The 15953-nt window shown below is 44.7% G+C and overlaps 2 protein-coding genes across 2 annotated transcripts; one reads left to right on the top strand and one right to left on the bottom strand.

The window, feature by feature from the left end:
- Positions 1-273: 273 nt before the first annotated feature.
- On the bottom strand, positions 274-1463 carry LOC125544178 (cysteine-rich repeat secretory protein 55-like). The gene has a single exon (XM_048707798.1). The coding sequence runs from the start codon at positions 1342-1344 to the stop codon at positions 526-528; it is 819 nt and encodes a 272-aa protein (XP_048563755.1). The 5' UTR covers positions 1345-1463; the 3' UTR covers positions 274-525.
- Positions 1464-10830: 9367 nt separating this feature from the next.
- LOC125544099 (cysteine-rich repeat secretory protein 55-like) lies at positions 10831-12286 on the top strand. The gene has a single exon (XM_048707698.1). It carries the CDS (start codon positions 11232-11234, stop codon positions 12057-12059), a length of 828 nt encoding a protein of 275 aa, XP_048563655.1. The 5' UTR covers positions 10831-11231; the 3' UTR covers positions 12060-12286.
- The last annotated feature ends 3667 nt before the right edge of the window (positions 12287-15953 follow it).

Here is a 15953-nt window from a genome sequence, read left to right as displayed (position 1 = left end):
CCGAACGAAAGCCCATTTTTCTACTAGTGTTGATAACTCAAAATTGCAATCAACTGCTCTGAAAGAATTAATTAACTAAATATTTTTTGACACAGTACAATCGAAGCCGTTCACATACACGAGCATACACTCGTCTCTATAAATGCATGCACGCACACTCTACCATTATAAGCATCTTCGACAGACTGAGCCGGCATAATATTTTGAGATTGATGAAGTTATCACAGGCAAATATGAAATTAATTAACTTTTGGTGGGTAGTAGTTTTGCAAATATGGAAATTACATGACGGTAGTTTGCACGAAATTTATTTTCACAAGTAAACATGTACACAAACAACCACGAGGCTATTATTTTGCTTATTATTTTGCACTTCACGAGAATTAATTATTTGGACCCCGGTTGGATTTTATGCTAGCTACGAGCTAGCCATACACTAACAAATGGATTCGCCACCACCAGATACGCACAACGAGCTAGAGTGCTTGTAGATAGCACTCTACTTGACTAGCTGTACTCCACCCATCACGGGTAGTTCAAGACGATCTTATCGCACTGTCCGACCTCGTCGGCCGACTCGCCGCCGCTGTCGAGCGGGAAGAAGAAGGGGTACACCTCGTAGCGCGCCATGCAGCTGCTGTAGATCACACGGCACCCGCGCCGGTACCGGCAGTAGTTGGGCAGCTCGGCCACCGCCTGCGCCACGCACAGCCCGCAGTCCGCCGCGGTGATGTCCCTGGTGCACCACCCGAGCCCGTAGATGGTCGTCTTGGCTCCGCCGCCGTCATTTCCTAGCCGCGTCGTGTCCGTCGCCAGCCCCTTGTTCTGGGCGCCGCCGGCCTCCGACGCGACGCGGGACATGAGCTTCCCCTGCGCCCGGTCGAACGCGGCCAGGTCGACGCCGGTGGCGTTCTGGGTGTTGAGGAGGATGAGCGTGTACCCCGTGTCCGCGAGGCCGATGAAGTTGGAGGTGGAGTACCGCAGGAGGCAGTAGTCGTAGAAGACCCGGCCGTCCGAGCTGCCGCGGCAGGACGACGCGACCTCCTTGGCCGCGGCGGCGAGGCAGAGCGAGCAGTCCTGGCGCGGGACGTCGCCGCGGCACTGCGCGAGGCCCCAGACCGCGGACGAGGAGCGGCCGGCGGTGGCCGTGGCGTAGTAGGCGGCCGAGGCGCGCGGGACGAGGGCCGCGAGGACCTGGTCGATGCTGGCCTGCGTCTCCGCGCTGGTGCCGTTCTTGGCGCAGTAGGTGCCGATGGCGTCGACGGCGGAGCACGGGCGCGCCATGGCGAGCAGGAGCGGGAGAAGCAGCAGCAGGAGCAGTGGAGACGAGGAGGAGGACGCCATTGCTTGCTGCGCTTTGACGTGATGTGTGTGGGTAGGCTACCAGTGACTTGTTTGCATGCATGGGCTGGTGGGTGCGCGGGAAATTCTTATAGAGAGAGCGGGCAGTGAGTGATGGGTGCTTGGTCCATGCGCGCAGCCATAATTGACGAGAAGATGCATCCATCTCTCTTGTGTTTTAATGGTTGGAGACTGTGCGTGTGGACTGTGGCGGCACTTGATCCTGTCAACTTCTAGATCGTGCGGACTGGTCCATGGATGTGGATGAGTGTTGCTATACACACGACAAACTTGCGGCCGATGCATGGACGACTATACGTGGCAGCACCAACAGTGCGCATGAGGCAATTGTTTTTCTTTTGGCTGATGCTTAGAGCCGTTGGGAGGAAGTATCGTTTCCAGGTCGTGCGGGCAGTGTCGTCCGTAAAGCAATTTCGGATGTGGATTGTTCCTGCCCAACTAATTAAGCGCGCTACGTAGGCATGCACGTACCCAAAAAATCTGCTCCATGCTCACTTGTTTATGATCGATTCGTGTTAATTAATTAATCGCTAGGGAATCGGCCATGTGCTTAGCTAGGTCATACCTCCAAAAAATAACTAAGTTATCTTGGTCATGCATGTGCTTAACCCAAAACGTATCCTCGCATAGTTAAGCCATTGTTTAGCAGTGAAATTAAGAACAATCCATGGACTAAGTTAGTGTTGGAGAAGGCCGGTTATTAGGACATGCCGGGTCGGTCTCCGCGTCGGTGGTGACACACTAACGCAGCGGGTCAACGCTTTTCTGGATGTGTTGTGGAGACAACCATTCAATCGATCGTGACAGCAAAGTTAGGTCGTCGCCTTGCTGTGGCGGGCACCAAAGTAATACCCAGTTTTCTGTTCGTGGATTTAAGCTAAATGTCGTCATCGTCCAGAAGATTAATAGTATAGCTATTCCCCTAAACTGTAGATTTACTTTTGAAGGTCGTGTAGTCAATGTCGATGCACATAGATTAGCCAAGTTTGTACTCTCTTTATGTCCTGGTCGGCACATTTGGTTGGGCCAATCCCATAACCAGAGATGTATCCCACACACTGTGGATTTTGCTGAATAAAAACTTGGTTTCCCCCTCAAAGAAAATTTGTTGCGTTGGTCAAACTCAAGTCATTGAAAATCTCATGCACATTTCTTTTGACGTGATCCCGTTGTACTGTACTCGGTAAAGGGTAATGTACTCAGTAATGGCGGTTTTTCCAATAGTGAGATAGATCACATGCGCACAAAAAATGGGTGCATGTCCTATTCGGACAGATTGACGTTAGCAAATCCATGAACGGAAAATTGAGTATTACTTGGGTGCCCGCCACAGCAAGGCGACGACCTAACTTTACAGTCACGATCGGTCGATGGATCCCGGTTGAATGACTGCCTCCACATCCATCCAGAAAAGCGTTGACCACTAATGTGCTGTGTTAGTGTGTCACCACCGACGCTGACAACAACCCGGTCCTAATAGCCGGCCATTACCAACACACTAACTCAGTCCATGCATGGGTTCGCCTTAATTTAACTATGCTTAATTAAGCGACACGTTTTGGCTTCAACACATGCCCAAGATAACTTAGTTTTGTTGGAGGTATGACCTTGTGTACGGCTGAATTTAAGAGATCTAGAACAGTTCAGTTCGATCAAGTCGTTTGCTTGCAGTTTGAGAGACGGTCCACGTACCTTGCGACTAGAACATTCACTTCATCGATCTCCTAGCGATTAAAGCAACATTGGTAAATCGTAAACAAGTGAGCATCGAGGATACTTGTGGGTAGGTGCAACAAGTGAGCATGTCGCGTGGCACACTCAGTTAGTTGAGCAACAAAACCACGTACCACCCAACCCAACACCCAACCCAACAGCAATAATAATCCATTCGTGGACCAGTCTGCATGATCTACAAGTTGACAGAATCAAGCAGTGCCGCCACACATGCACACAGTCTCCAACCATTAAGACACTATTCCCTCTTTCTAAATATAAGTTTTTTAAAAGATTTCAATATAAACTACATACGAAGCAGAATGATCAAATCTACACTCTAAAATACATCTACATACATTCGTATATAGTCTATATTGAAATCTCTGTAAAGACATATATTTAGGAACGGAGGGAGTACAAGAGACATGGAGCTCGTCAATTATGGCTGGGCATGTATCTATCTCTACTCCTAATGGAGTAGTTGGTGAATCGTCTTCACGGTTTATTTTCGCTGATTTTTTTTCGTCTCTCCTCCCACCATCCCCTCCCACCCTGGTCCATCGGATTATTTTTCTCTCCACTCTTTATTACAACCAGAACTTTCCTAACGTATAACAAATCACGGATCTAACTTCCTTAAATTATGCAAATCAATCGATTCCTTTTATTGGTTTAATTTGTCTTAGGAAACAAATAACAGATTTTCAGGAAACAAATAATATATTTTAATCTAACTTTCCTAACTTATCTAAATCAATCGATTTCTCTCATTAGTGAAATTTGTTTTAGGAAACAAATAACAGACACGTCACAAACTTTCTTCCCAATAAATAGTTTCTTAACATTTGCAAACTTTCCTAATCAGACACGTCACAAACGGGGTAGGTACTGATATCACGTTACCAAACAATAAAACCCCATTTGCATAGAAATCAGTTCAAAATCCTAACTTTCCTAAATTTTTACCTTTCCTTGATAACAACCAATCTCTACTCCTAATGGAGCAGTTGGTAGTCTCCGCCGGTCAATTTTCGTCCCACCTACTATTATTTTTTTTCATAGATTTTTTTTCGTCCCCTCCCCCCACTTCATCGGTTTACGAGTTGGTTGAATAGTCCCATCACTTTCATCTGGTTTTTCTTTGTCCCACCACCAATCACCTTACCATACTGGTTTCTTATCTACCGGTTTATTTGTTTCTTTACTCTTTTATTGCAAATCAGCACTTCCTAACATACAAAAGATCACGGATCTAATTTTACTAATTTATCTAAATCAACCGATCCTTTCATTAATGCAATTTGTTTTAGGAAACAAATAACAGATTTTCAGGAAACAAATAATCTCTACTCAGTCTGCGGTTGTGATGGTCGGTCGGTAGTCGTTTCGTTTCGTACGCTCGATCGGTCTCACCTCTATTCGCGCATAGTAAAAGGAAAGAGATCGTGCACGATAAAAGGAAAGAGAAGGAAACTTCCCTCGCTTGCCGTTTGCAATTTTCTTTCTACCAAATTAACGATGCAGCCACGCTAAAGAAAACCGATGCAGCCTCCTCAAAGGAAAAACAAACAGCCCACCAACTCCCGAGTCCCGAGCGAGGGTCCCCTGCTCGTGCGCACGCCACCGCCGTCCTTCCGTTCGAAAGCCCCACGGATGTCTCACCCCACGCCCGACCCCCACTCCGGTTTTTTTCGTACCCAGCCGCCGGCGACCGGAGTCGCTTCTCTCCTCCATCCGCTGGATCGGCTCCACCCTCCCCAGAATCGCCATTCCCTTCGCTGCCTCCTGCTCCAACACCGATGGCCTGACGCCGCCGTCTCCTGGTAGGCCTACACGCCCACATGCCCAGCAACTACCGAGGTCGATGATGGAGCAGCACCGAGACCCTCCTTGTGTTGCAATGGGAGCGGAAGAGGCAACGCACGCCCAGGGAATCTGCTGAGAAGACGCCGTTGCCGCCGACCTTGAGGTACAGGTCTGTCTCCATGAGCTTGAGGAAGCCATGGCCGATGGATCCAACCACGGATGTTGCACCTTCGTGGCTGCCACCCTCCCTCACCGCCCTACACAACCTACTCCCCGGTCACCTCATTGCCACCGGCGGCTTCAGTATGTCGTGATCGACCACGAATCTTCTTATTGTTCGATTTTGAGATTCAATCAGTTAGGATTTCATTTGGTTCCTTATCCCCTTTGCAGGTTTTGTGAACTCCATTTGCAGAGGGAGCTTAAGTGCAATTTCATTTCAGGAAGAGTTGGCACATATGTCTCCTTTTAGTCTGATACTTCAGACTTCAGTACACATCAATATTTCTCCGTTTTTAAGCTATGCTACAAATGCTTAAGTACAGCTTCAGGTTTCAGTTACAGTTTATGCACATTGCCATGTTCTAAACTTCTGATCCATGGAGACATAGTATGTTTTCTACAAAAATAAATCATCGTAACCTAATCTCATGCAACTTGATGTACTATGCTTTGTTGTACTGAGAAGCTGCAAAGCCTAAGCCTCATGTAAATATAGGAGGGCATCTCTGAAGCGATGTGGTGAATGATCTACATAATTTTTGGGATGCCGTAAATCTAAATCTTACCTCTCCCTCAGCCATTCGCGATCTGTCACCCCCCCTGCATATATAGATAAGTACATGGTGTTTACCATAATTTACTTTTGCCTTTATAGTAATCTTCTTAAATGTTTACTGTTGAGTATCTCATTTCCAGCATATTAGTAGAGGAGCCTACAAGTTTGGATAGTTATGTTTGTTGATGGGATTCATTGTGCTGGTTAAAGTCGTAATATATCAGCAGGTATGGCATGAGATTCATTGTTCTGGTTAGATGAGAGTAAATCATGGGACACATTTCACCGTATTGGATTATTTTGTTTAGAATTCTTTAGTCAGGTCACATCTCCCTCTACATGTTTTATATATTTACAACTTCCAATTTAATAGCAGATCTCAATACTTTCTTGCATGGTGTAAGAATGAAGAAGTATGTTTTATTTTGGCTCCTAGCTGTAGTCTACAACTGGGTGTTCCAAGAATTTGTTTCGGCATGGTCTTCTTTGCTACCTCTTCATGGGCGATCCTCCTTATTTGTTGGTTGATTCTCTATGCAAGAATCTTGCCTAATGGTCGAAAATATATGGTCACATATTTGCTCTAGGGATTTAATTTTGGTCAGAGCCGATTGACAAATGATCAGCCAATTAGTATAATTTTCTAGCTTAATACATGCCACGTAAGTATGTTTTCCTTAATGTGATAGGAAATGTAAATTTTGTGGGTCTCTCAGTTGCTATGAGCCTAATATAGTTAATCGGAAAACATCATTCTGATGGAAATGCAAAAGAAACAGAACCTGAAATAATAGTTAATTGGATTGCATGATTCCAATGGAAATGCAAAAGAAACAAACCTGGAATAATAGTTAATTGGATAGCATGATTCCGATGGAAATGCAAAAGAAACATATTTCTACTATTATTGTACAACATATTTTTATTTTATTATTTTACTGCTTAAAAATAAAGTAAATCAAGACCTTGAGGAATGCTAAAAATATATATGTAAATGAGGAAAGGAGAGCCGAAGTTCAAGGCATGTTCAGCTCCAATGATTTGCTCTCAATGAAGTGTTAGTCCTCTGAATATTTTTATTCCTCTGATCTCAAACATCGTCTACGCAAGAGTCTAAGCTTCGTCTGCCACCACTCTTCAGTTCACGCCGTTGATGTTGTGAGGACTGGCAGCTCTTCAGTTCATGCCGCCAATGTTGTGAAGACTGGCAGGACTTCAATGGGCATGGAGGATGCAACCTAGGGCGAGGGCATCAATGCGTTAAGTTGGCGGGGCTGCGTCAGTGGGGGGCGGCGATGGCGGCAGCACCGCCGATGTCCACCAGGATCTCTAGCCGCAACAGATCGAAGAACAACTTGGGGATGTTGTGCAGCTCCTACGTGTAGTAGATAAATCACCACCCAGATAAATCACCGGGACACTATACCAAGTGTGTCGTTCATTGGGCCAGGATAAAAAATCTCGTGGGTGCCTCAAGTGCGACTCTAGCTATTGAAAGTCAACGAACCTGACTACTTCCAGAGTTTGATAAGGATTTACAGTGAGTTCTCATAGTAGTTTATGTGCATGATAGGATGTTGGTACTGCTGTTCTACTTTACTGCAGTTGTTATTAAGCAGATCTTGTCAAAGTAATTGCTATGTGTATGCCATTTTCTTGTTCTAGACGTGGCTGTTTTCCATGTTGTAGACATGGATATGATGATTGGTCGATGAATCAATTGATTTCTAATACTAACAATTGTGTTTCTGGCTATTCTAATACTGACAGTTTTGTTTCATTGTCCAGCGTTGAAACTATTCATATGGTGATGGATGCAGCATAACCATCAGTTGAACTAGATAATCTTCAAGGCTGTTTACCATTATCCAGCTGGTTTATTCGAATTTAGTTTTGTAGTAATTTATTCAACATCCAGGTTTGTAGTGTTAACACTGATTTATTTAGTTTCAAATTAGTACATTTCATATGTATAAAGGCATAAACATTTCTCATTTCTGAATAAGTTGTAGATGATTTCCTAGCTTTAAGTATATAGGAAACACACATTATATTCAATTCACTTGTTATCTGCACGTGTGGCAATTAATTTGGATAGGACCAGTTAAAGTACATCTCATTCAATGGCGTTTTTTGTCGTGTGTTTTAAGTTTTTATTATTAGTGGCATGGGTTTCTATAGCTAGCCTAATGATGACCCCCACTTTAACCGACATGTTGTCAAGCTCAAGGCTACCAGTGAACATCCATATATAGCTCATCAGTTCATTTTCAGATCACTAACCCTATTGTCATTGCGTCATTTTCATGATTGTCAAATGCCTAATCGATGCTCTAATTAATTCATTGCCTTCAGTTCGTGTAGCATGCTGGTAACATAATTTGATCCATTACATGAATGATGTGAACTAACAGAGTAGCCATAGTACCAAACCATGTGTAGCAGGGTGTAGGGAGTTTGTCGATTTTATATATGCTAATCACTGATTGCTACAGTTAGGAAGAATTTTCATCAACCACCAAAGATTGACACGTGATAACCATTGTTTTTTTCTTTGAGATTCACCGGGGGGAGTTTCCCCACCTGAATATATTACTCAAAGTGGCCAGAATGCCAGAGTGGTGATCCAGTTTATAAAGAAAACCGGATCAAAAACCTTAACAAATTGACCCCGTTTATAAGGAAAACCGGGCCAAAAACCGTACAAGGCACGACCTAGCTGGCAGACATAAGACCATCATCATGGGAGACACAAGTAAATGTGGAGTGTCGTCGAGAGATCACAATACCAGGACTTTGCAAACAGCCCAACGCATTGGCGGGTATACCGGCCCCATGGCACAACTCAGGAGCATCCACAATCAACGAGTGTCATCCCAGACACGAACCTTGACTGGGGCTCCGCCACAGAAAAACGGAACGAATAGCAGTTTGAGAGGCATCTTGCGCCATCCTTGAGCAAAGATGAGTCGAGACAACACCAAGAGCACCAAGCTCGCCGCAACACAACGGTAACCATGAGATGGTCTTGAGCAACCATTACCAACCTGAGCCGCACGAGAACACCACCACCGTAGACGAAGAGCTCCTATCAACCGAGACCATCCATTATAGATATTTTGTATCACCCATGTAAATCTATGGTGCGATTCTAAGTAAAAGAATCAGAATTTTAATCGCTTGCAAAAAAGAACTCGACATATTATGTGAAAAACACTTGGCTTACATGCGAGGCCCGGGAAGCACCTGCCACATGGCTATCCCCACCGCACTTGACGGCGCCGTGATGACCAGCTCTATAAACCGAGTGCCCTCTAACGTCATACTCGGCTTACATATGCCTTTTCTGTTTTAGAAAATACCAAACACGTAAGCCAAGCGTCCGATATAAAACGTGCTAGTGTACTCGGCAAAGGGTGATGTACTCCGTAACGGCAGTTTTTTCCAATAGTGATATGGCCCACGCGCACAAAAAAATGGATGTCTGTCCTATTCGGACAGCTTGACGTTAGCAAATCCATGAACAGAAAATTGGGTATTACTTAGGTGCCCGTCACAGCAAGACGACGACCTAACTTTGCTGTCACAATCGATCGATCCTCGGTTGAATGGCTGTCTCTACATCCATCCAGAGAAGCGTTGACCAGTAATGCGCTCCGTTAGTTTGTCACCACCGACGCAGAGACCGACCCGGTCCTAATAACCGGCCATCTCCATCACTATGTAGTCCATGGATTGTTCCTAATTTCACTGCTAAACGATTAATGGCTTAATTATGTGATACGTACGTTTTGGGTTAAGCACATGCCCGAGATAACTTAGTTTTGTTTGAGGTATGACCTAGCTAAGGTATGTAGGGCTGAATATTAACCAATCTAGAACAGTTCAGTTCCATCAACTCGTTTGCTTGCAGTTCGAGAGATGACACAGCTCACTCTGTCAGCCTCAGGTGATCCACGTACGTACCTTGCGACTAGAACATTTCACTCCATCGATTTCCTAGCGATTACGTAAAATGGATAAATCGTAAACAAGTGAGCATGGAGGATCCTTTTGGGTACATGCGTGCCTACGTGGCCGGCTTACATAGCTCCGCAGCAGCACCACGTACCACTACTACCCAACAAGAATAATAATCCATCCATGGACCAGTCTGCATGATCTAGAAGTTGCCAGGATCAAGCAGTACCGCCACACACGCACACAGTATTCAACCATTAAGATGCATACAAGAGACATGGAGCTCGTCAATTATGGCTGCGCATGTATTGCAACTAGTAGTAACATGCAGCCATTTGAAGCGGGCAATTGATACTGATTCAGCTGATCGGGGCCCTCTTGGCGTTTTGTTTCGGGTAGCAAGATTTCAGCTTAATGTAGGCTTTATTGATCATATTATGTCCTACACCCCCAGGACTTGTAATTCACCAGCGCATGTGCTGGCCTCCCTTGGCCAACAAGTTTGGTACTCGGGTATCCCAGGAGATGTATCTCCTGCTGTGACTGCCGATTTGGTCGATCCGTTGTAATTGAAATGCCAGGTGTTCCAGCTTAAAAAAAAAGAATCTCAGGCGCACTCACGAGAACATGCATGCAAACAAACTGCTAGTAGCTAGTAGCTAGTGAGCCACACACAACATATCATAGCATCTCCAACAGTCGCGCAACGCGCCGCGCGCTAAAAGTCGCGATACAGCATTGGGTTAGCCAGCTTTTGCGCACAGCGGTGCGCTGGCTCCAGCGGCCGCCGCAAATTAAAGCGCGCCCACGCCGCTTCAGCAGGCGCGCTATATTTCAGTTTTTTCTACTACATATTTGGTTTCGTAGATAGTTCTCCTACTACATATTTGGTTTCGTAGATAGTTCTCCTACTACTACTCGTCCGACTCGGACTCTGTCCCACTGATGTCCTCCTCCGACGTCGGAGCGTAGGCGTCAAGAAACCACTCGTCGTCGGAGTTCCAGGAGGACGCATCTCCTAGGGCTTGGTTGTATTTAGCGAGCGCCTTCCGCGTTCGCTTGACCTCGCGATAGTCGGCTCGCTCCTCTCTCCTCTTCGCCCTCCTCGCCCTCCTCTAGGCGAAGAACTGTTCCTCGTTGGTGTCTTTCGGAAAGCGGTGACTCCACAGCGTCATGGCTTGCTCGTCCATCTTGGCCAGCCTGAGACGATGCTCCCGCCTCCGATGCTTGTGATGATCCTCGTCAGTGAGAAGCCGCGGGAAAGGCGCCAACTCCTGTGCGCGCTCCCGCGTCACCACGTCGGCGAAGCTCGTCCATCGTGGCGCGGTGGTGACGTGTTGGCGGCAGAGCGCGGCAGGGGGCGATGGAGAAACGGAGAGAGTGGCAAAGGACGATAGAGAGAGCGGCGGAGGCGCTGCAATTTATAGACGCACCGGACGCGGCGCGCCAAATGTAGCGCGCGAGCGGCCGCCTTTTCCCGCGCGTGCTAGTTTCGCGCCACCGCTAAAGTGCGCGTAAACGTCCCGCACGCGCTATAAAGCCAATTTACCGCGCGCGCGTCTTTTGGCGCGGCTGTTGAAGATGCTCTCACATCAAATCGCAGCAGGCAATGGCGTCCACCTCGTCTCCACTACCGGCGTCTCCGCTGCTCATGCTGCTGCCGGTGCCGCTCCTGCTCGCCATGGCGCGTCCGTGCTCCGGCGTTGATGCGATCAGCACGTACTGCGCCAAGAACGGGACCAGCGCGCAGACGCAGGACAGCATCGACCAGGTCCTCGCGGCACTCGTCCCGCGCGCCTCCGCCGCCTACTACGCCACGGCCACCGCCGGCCGCTCTTCGTCCGCGGTCTGGGGCCTCGCGCAGTGCCGTGGCGACGTCCCGCGTCAGGACTGCTCGCTCTGCCTCGCCGCGGCGGCGAAGAAGGTGGCGTCCTCCTGCCGCGGCAGCTCGGACGGTCGGGTCTTCTACGACTACTGCCTCCTCCGGTACTCCAGCTCCAACTTCCTCGGCCTCGCGGACACGGGGTACACGCTCATCCTCCTCAACACCCAGAACGCCACCGGCGTCGACCTGGCCGCGTTCGACCAGGCGCAGGGGAAGCTCGTGTCCCGGGTCGCCTCCGAGGCCGGCGACACCGCCAACAAGGGGCTGGCGACGGACACGACGCGGGTGGGAGGCGGCGGCGGCGGAGCCAAGACGACCATCTACGGGCTCGGTTGGTGCACCAGGGACATCACGGTGGCATACTGCGGGCTGTGTGTGGCGCAGGCGGTGGCGGAGCTGCCCAACTACTGCCGGTACCGGCGCGGGTGCCGCGTGATCTACAGCACCTGCATGGTGCGCTACGAGGTGTACCCCTTCTTCTTCCCACTCGGCGGCGCCGGCGCGTCGGCCGACGAGCTCGGACAGTGCGACAAGATCGTCTTGAACGTGTGATGGGTGGAGTATAGTTAGTCAACCACAGCTACGTAGCACTCTAGCTCGTTGTGCGTACCTGGTGGTGGCGAATAAATTTGTTAGTGTATGACTAGCTCGTAGCTAGCCCAGAATCCAAGCGGGGTCCAAATAATTTTCGATAATTGCAATAGAAATGCATCAGCCACGGGGCTACGCGAGTGAAAAAAAGCCTTGTGTTTGTTTGTGTACATGTTTCCCTTTTCTTTTTTGCAAAAATATCAGATCATTCACAGGAAGTATAAAGTACACCAAACATAATGAAAACTAGTAGAATGCCCGTGCGTAGCTACCGGCATTTCAATTTTGTTTTGATTTCATATAGATACATGTATTAGTGTATAAAACTCTATGAATTTTTGGCCCCTTCCAACAACATCGCCTCGACACCCTTTTAATGGATTACTTTGTCCATCTCCATCCCTCTCATACGCAAAACTAAAAATATGTTTATTTCTCTTATCAAGGAAAAGCACTCAACAAGCTAATTAATAGGGCAAGGCAACTTAAATTATTTCAAAGGCACTTATTTGCTTCAGATGACATATGTTCTTGCAAAATTATTGTTCAGTGTATTGTTCACAACAGAAAATTTAATATCCAAGCAAAATTATAAGAGACGTTTCATGAGTAAAAATTATGATCAAATTTATTTTCTTAAAAGCATACCTTCCTCTACAGATTAGTGTGCTGCTCAAGCATTTGTTATGTTTGCAAGATTGAAATTGATTTATGTTGGAACATATGCTAGCTAGCATAACCGAAAAATCAACATCATAGCTGCCAAGGAAATTATTTCTAGTTTGTAGGACATATGATGCGTTGTATTACAAAATTCAAATTTGTTAAAGGTATCATTTTCCATCATTTGCTTGAGTTTTGACTTCAGGCTTGTAACGTGCACTTAAACATTAAGAATCAGAAAAATCATAATTTATCCATCGTAACACAACGCTAAGTTTTACAAACCTATACATACACTGTGTGCATATATATAGACACACACATCCATCGGAGGCTTGCTTAACAATTTCATTAGGGGCTCGTTCACTCGTGAATCAAACGTATACGTATGACGTGCCGCTGGATCAGAGGTACGAGCTCGTTTTATGTTTGCAAGATTGAAATTGATCAACATTTTTATCTGCAAAATCATCCATATAGCTGCAACAACTGATTTGGAAACAAAGGACTAAAGCATGGTTTGGGAATCCTATATTTTACTCTCTATTATATTGTGCACGACTAACAAATGAAATACAACAAAAATCTCTTTCCCTGGTAAAGTAGTGTTCGGTTATGAAACAAATTACTCTTTTTTTCATGAACCAACCTAGGGCTCTTCTATTTCTTTATTTGCAATCGGATGCTTGAATCAAAAGTACATTAATTTTATCTCCTCTAGGTCTCTCATCCAACAAACGGAGCAGAGCGATGTTGAAGAAAGGCGGAGTCAAGGTTACCATGGCTAGCATGAAGCTTCTAAATTTTCATATCCACCTTACATCAAAACAAAGCAAGGATAGCAAACATATTGCTGTTGGTGTTTGCTTGATCCATGCTTCTCCCTAGTGGCTCCATCCTTTCTGTTGCTCCCTTGAGCCTCTCATTTCTACGAAAATTAATTAGTGAGTTAAATTTAGAACAATCAATATGTACAGGAAAAAAACTAAGAGGGGAAATTTCCGTAGCTTCAGAGAAATTTAAGAAGCAACTTTAACACATTAAAAATCCCAACTTTGTTGCCAATCTTAATTCTCTTTGATGAAACTGTATACATCTAGGTTATCATACAAAAATCTCACAGACCTCATGCCAAGCTATGCTCCACATGGAAATCAGGTAACCGCAACACTGGCCACGGTCTTCCAGCAACACGAACCCACTGAGCAGGCCTACTCCCATGCCAAACTTGCCAGCGATAGTCCAGCAGAGAAGTCCGCCCCAGGAGTTTAAGCTCACAAACAGATTTACCTGTGTGCATTAAAAACAGCACATAGAACATTATTCTGAATACAAATGATTTATACATCAACATATGATTCATTTCTGATCCAAATTATGGCATCTGAGCATGCGTAGAGCCAAAAGTAGTGCAGTGCAGTACGCTTCATGAGGCATTTAATAGTGGGTTGCCCGTGCTTTGCAACTGGAGCTTGAATATTCTAGATGATATTCTAGCGTAATTCTCCTTTTTCTGGTTAACCCGTTCATGAAATGTAAACGACCTTTTCATTTGCACAATTTCTTTTTATATTAGAAGTAATATTGCGGTGACCAGGAATTGTTAAGGAAAAAAAAGTTGTGTGCGGCAAATTCACTAAACTGAATAAAATACTTTTAGATGTGCGAATTGAAACTCACCTGACTCTGCTTCTTTCTATTATAGGTTTCAAATGCATAGCACAATAAAAAAAATGATGAAGTAACTAATGTCATGGTGATCATATGCAATAAACTGCACCCAAAATCACAAACTTCCACCAGGGGTGTGGCAGATTCCTGACACATAAATTATATATATAGGGTCGCGCTATTCGTCATCCTGGGTGAGGAATAGTTATTCTTCACCCCCCTCTATTTAACATCAATACACCGTAATTTTACGTTCCGTAAGTTTTGTCTTATTTGCGACACAAAAAGAGACCGTAAGAAATATATAATCGCCGTAAAAAATATTTTATGTTATGTAAAATTACAAACGTAAAAATATAGTCTAAAATACACATAAACTGCAAATTTTCTTGTCTTATGACCTATATTTTAATTTTCTTATGTCAAATTTTACGTAGTGAATCAATAGAAATGTAACTATTTGAATTTCAAATCGTAATTTAATTATGAAATGATAGTAAGATTACCTCGGGTGAAGAATAACTTATTCTGCACCCTGAGTGATGAATAGTAACACTATATATATCCTGGTTGGTAACTGATTTGTGTCACCGTGTAATATAGATATCCTGGTTGGTAACTGATTTGTAGATATCTTGCCGCTTGCACTAGTCACTAATTCATTGGTCGATATATATCTTACTGCTCCTATTAGTCTCAGTTTCACTTAAATGATTGTGGAAAATACAAAAAAAAATCATTTATATCAACAACACAGATAAAAATATCCCTCAAATGTTTATTGGGAACAACATATGATCATTTATTCGTAACATCTAGATTGCATGTGCTAATTGACAATACTAGAATATATATATATATAGTGTTACTATTCATCACCCAAGGTGCAGAATAAATTATTCTTCACCCGAGGTAATCTTACAATCATTTCATAATTAAATTACGTTTGGAATTCAAATAGTTACATTTCTATTGATTCACTACGTAAAATTTGACATAAGAAAATAAAAATATAGGTCATAAGACAAGAAAATTTACAGTCTATGTGTATTTTAGACTATGTTTTTACGTTTGTAATTTTACATAACATAAAATATTTTTTACGGCGATTATATATTTTCTTACGGTCTCTTTTTGCGTCGGAAATAAGACAAAACTTACGGAACATAAAATTACGGTGCATTGATGATTAAATAGAGGGGGTGAAGAATAACTATTCCTCAACCAGGGTGACGAATAGCGCAGTGATTTTACCTCATAATAGATAATTTCGTAGGTCCCCTCAAATAGTATAAAATTCCCCATGCTAAAAAATAAAAATAAAAATGGACATGGATGTCTTTCAGAAATATCAACCAAAGAGAATAGGTTACTCGGCCACCAATTGGAATCCTTGAAAGTTCAGTTCACCAGTCTTGCAGCAAGTATGTACCCACAAAGCAATTCTTTCTCTGAGTCAGCTCCTAGTGGTTCCATGGGGGTTCTCTGTTACATTTGTATCAGGTGTAAGTGAACAATCAG

This window comes from Triticum urartu, chromosome 1 (genome assembly GCF_003073215.2).
Source record: "Triticum urartu cultivar G1812 chromosome 1, Tu2.1, whole genome shotgun sequence".
NCBI lineage: Eukaryota > Viridiplantae > Streptophyta > Magnoliopsida > Poales > Poaceae > Triticum > Triticum urartu.
The sequence above is the reverse complement of the archived record's forward strand: the minus strand, read 5'-3'. Positions and strand labels throughout refer to the sequence as shown.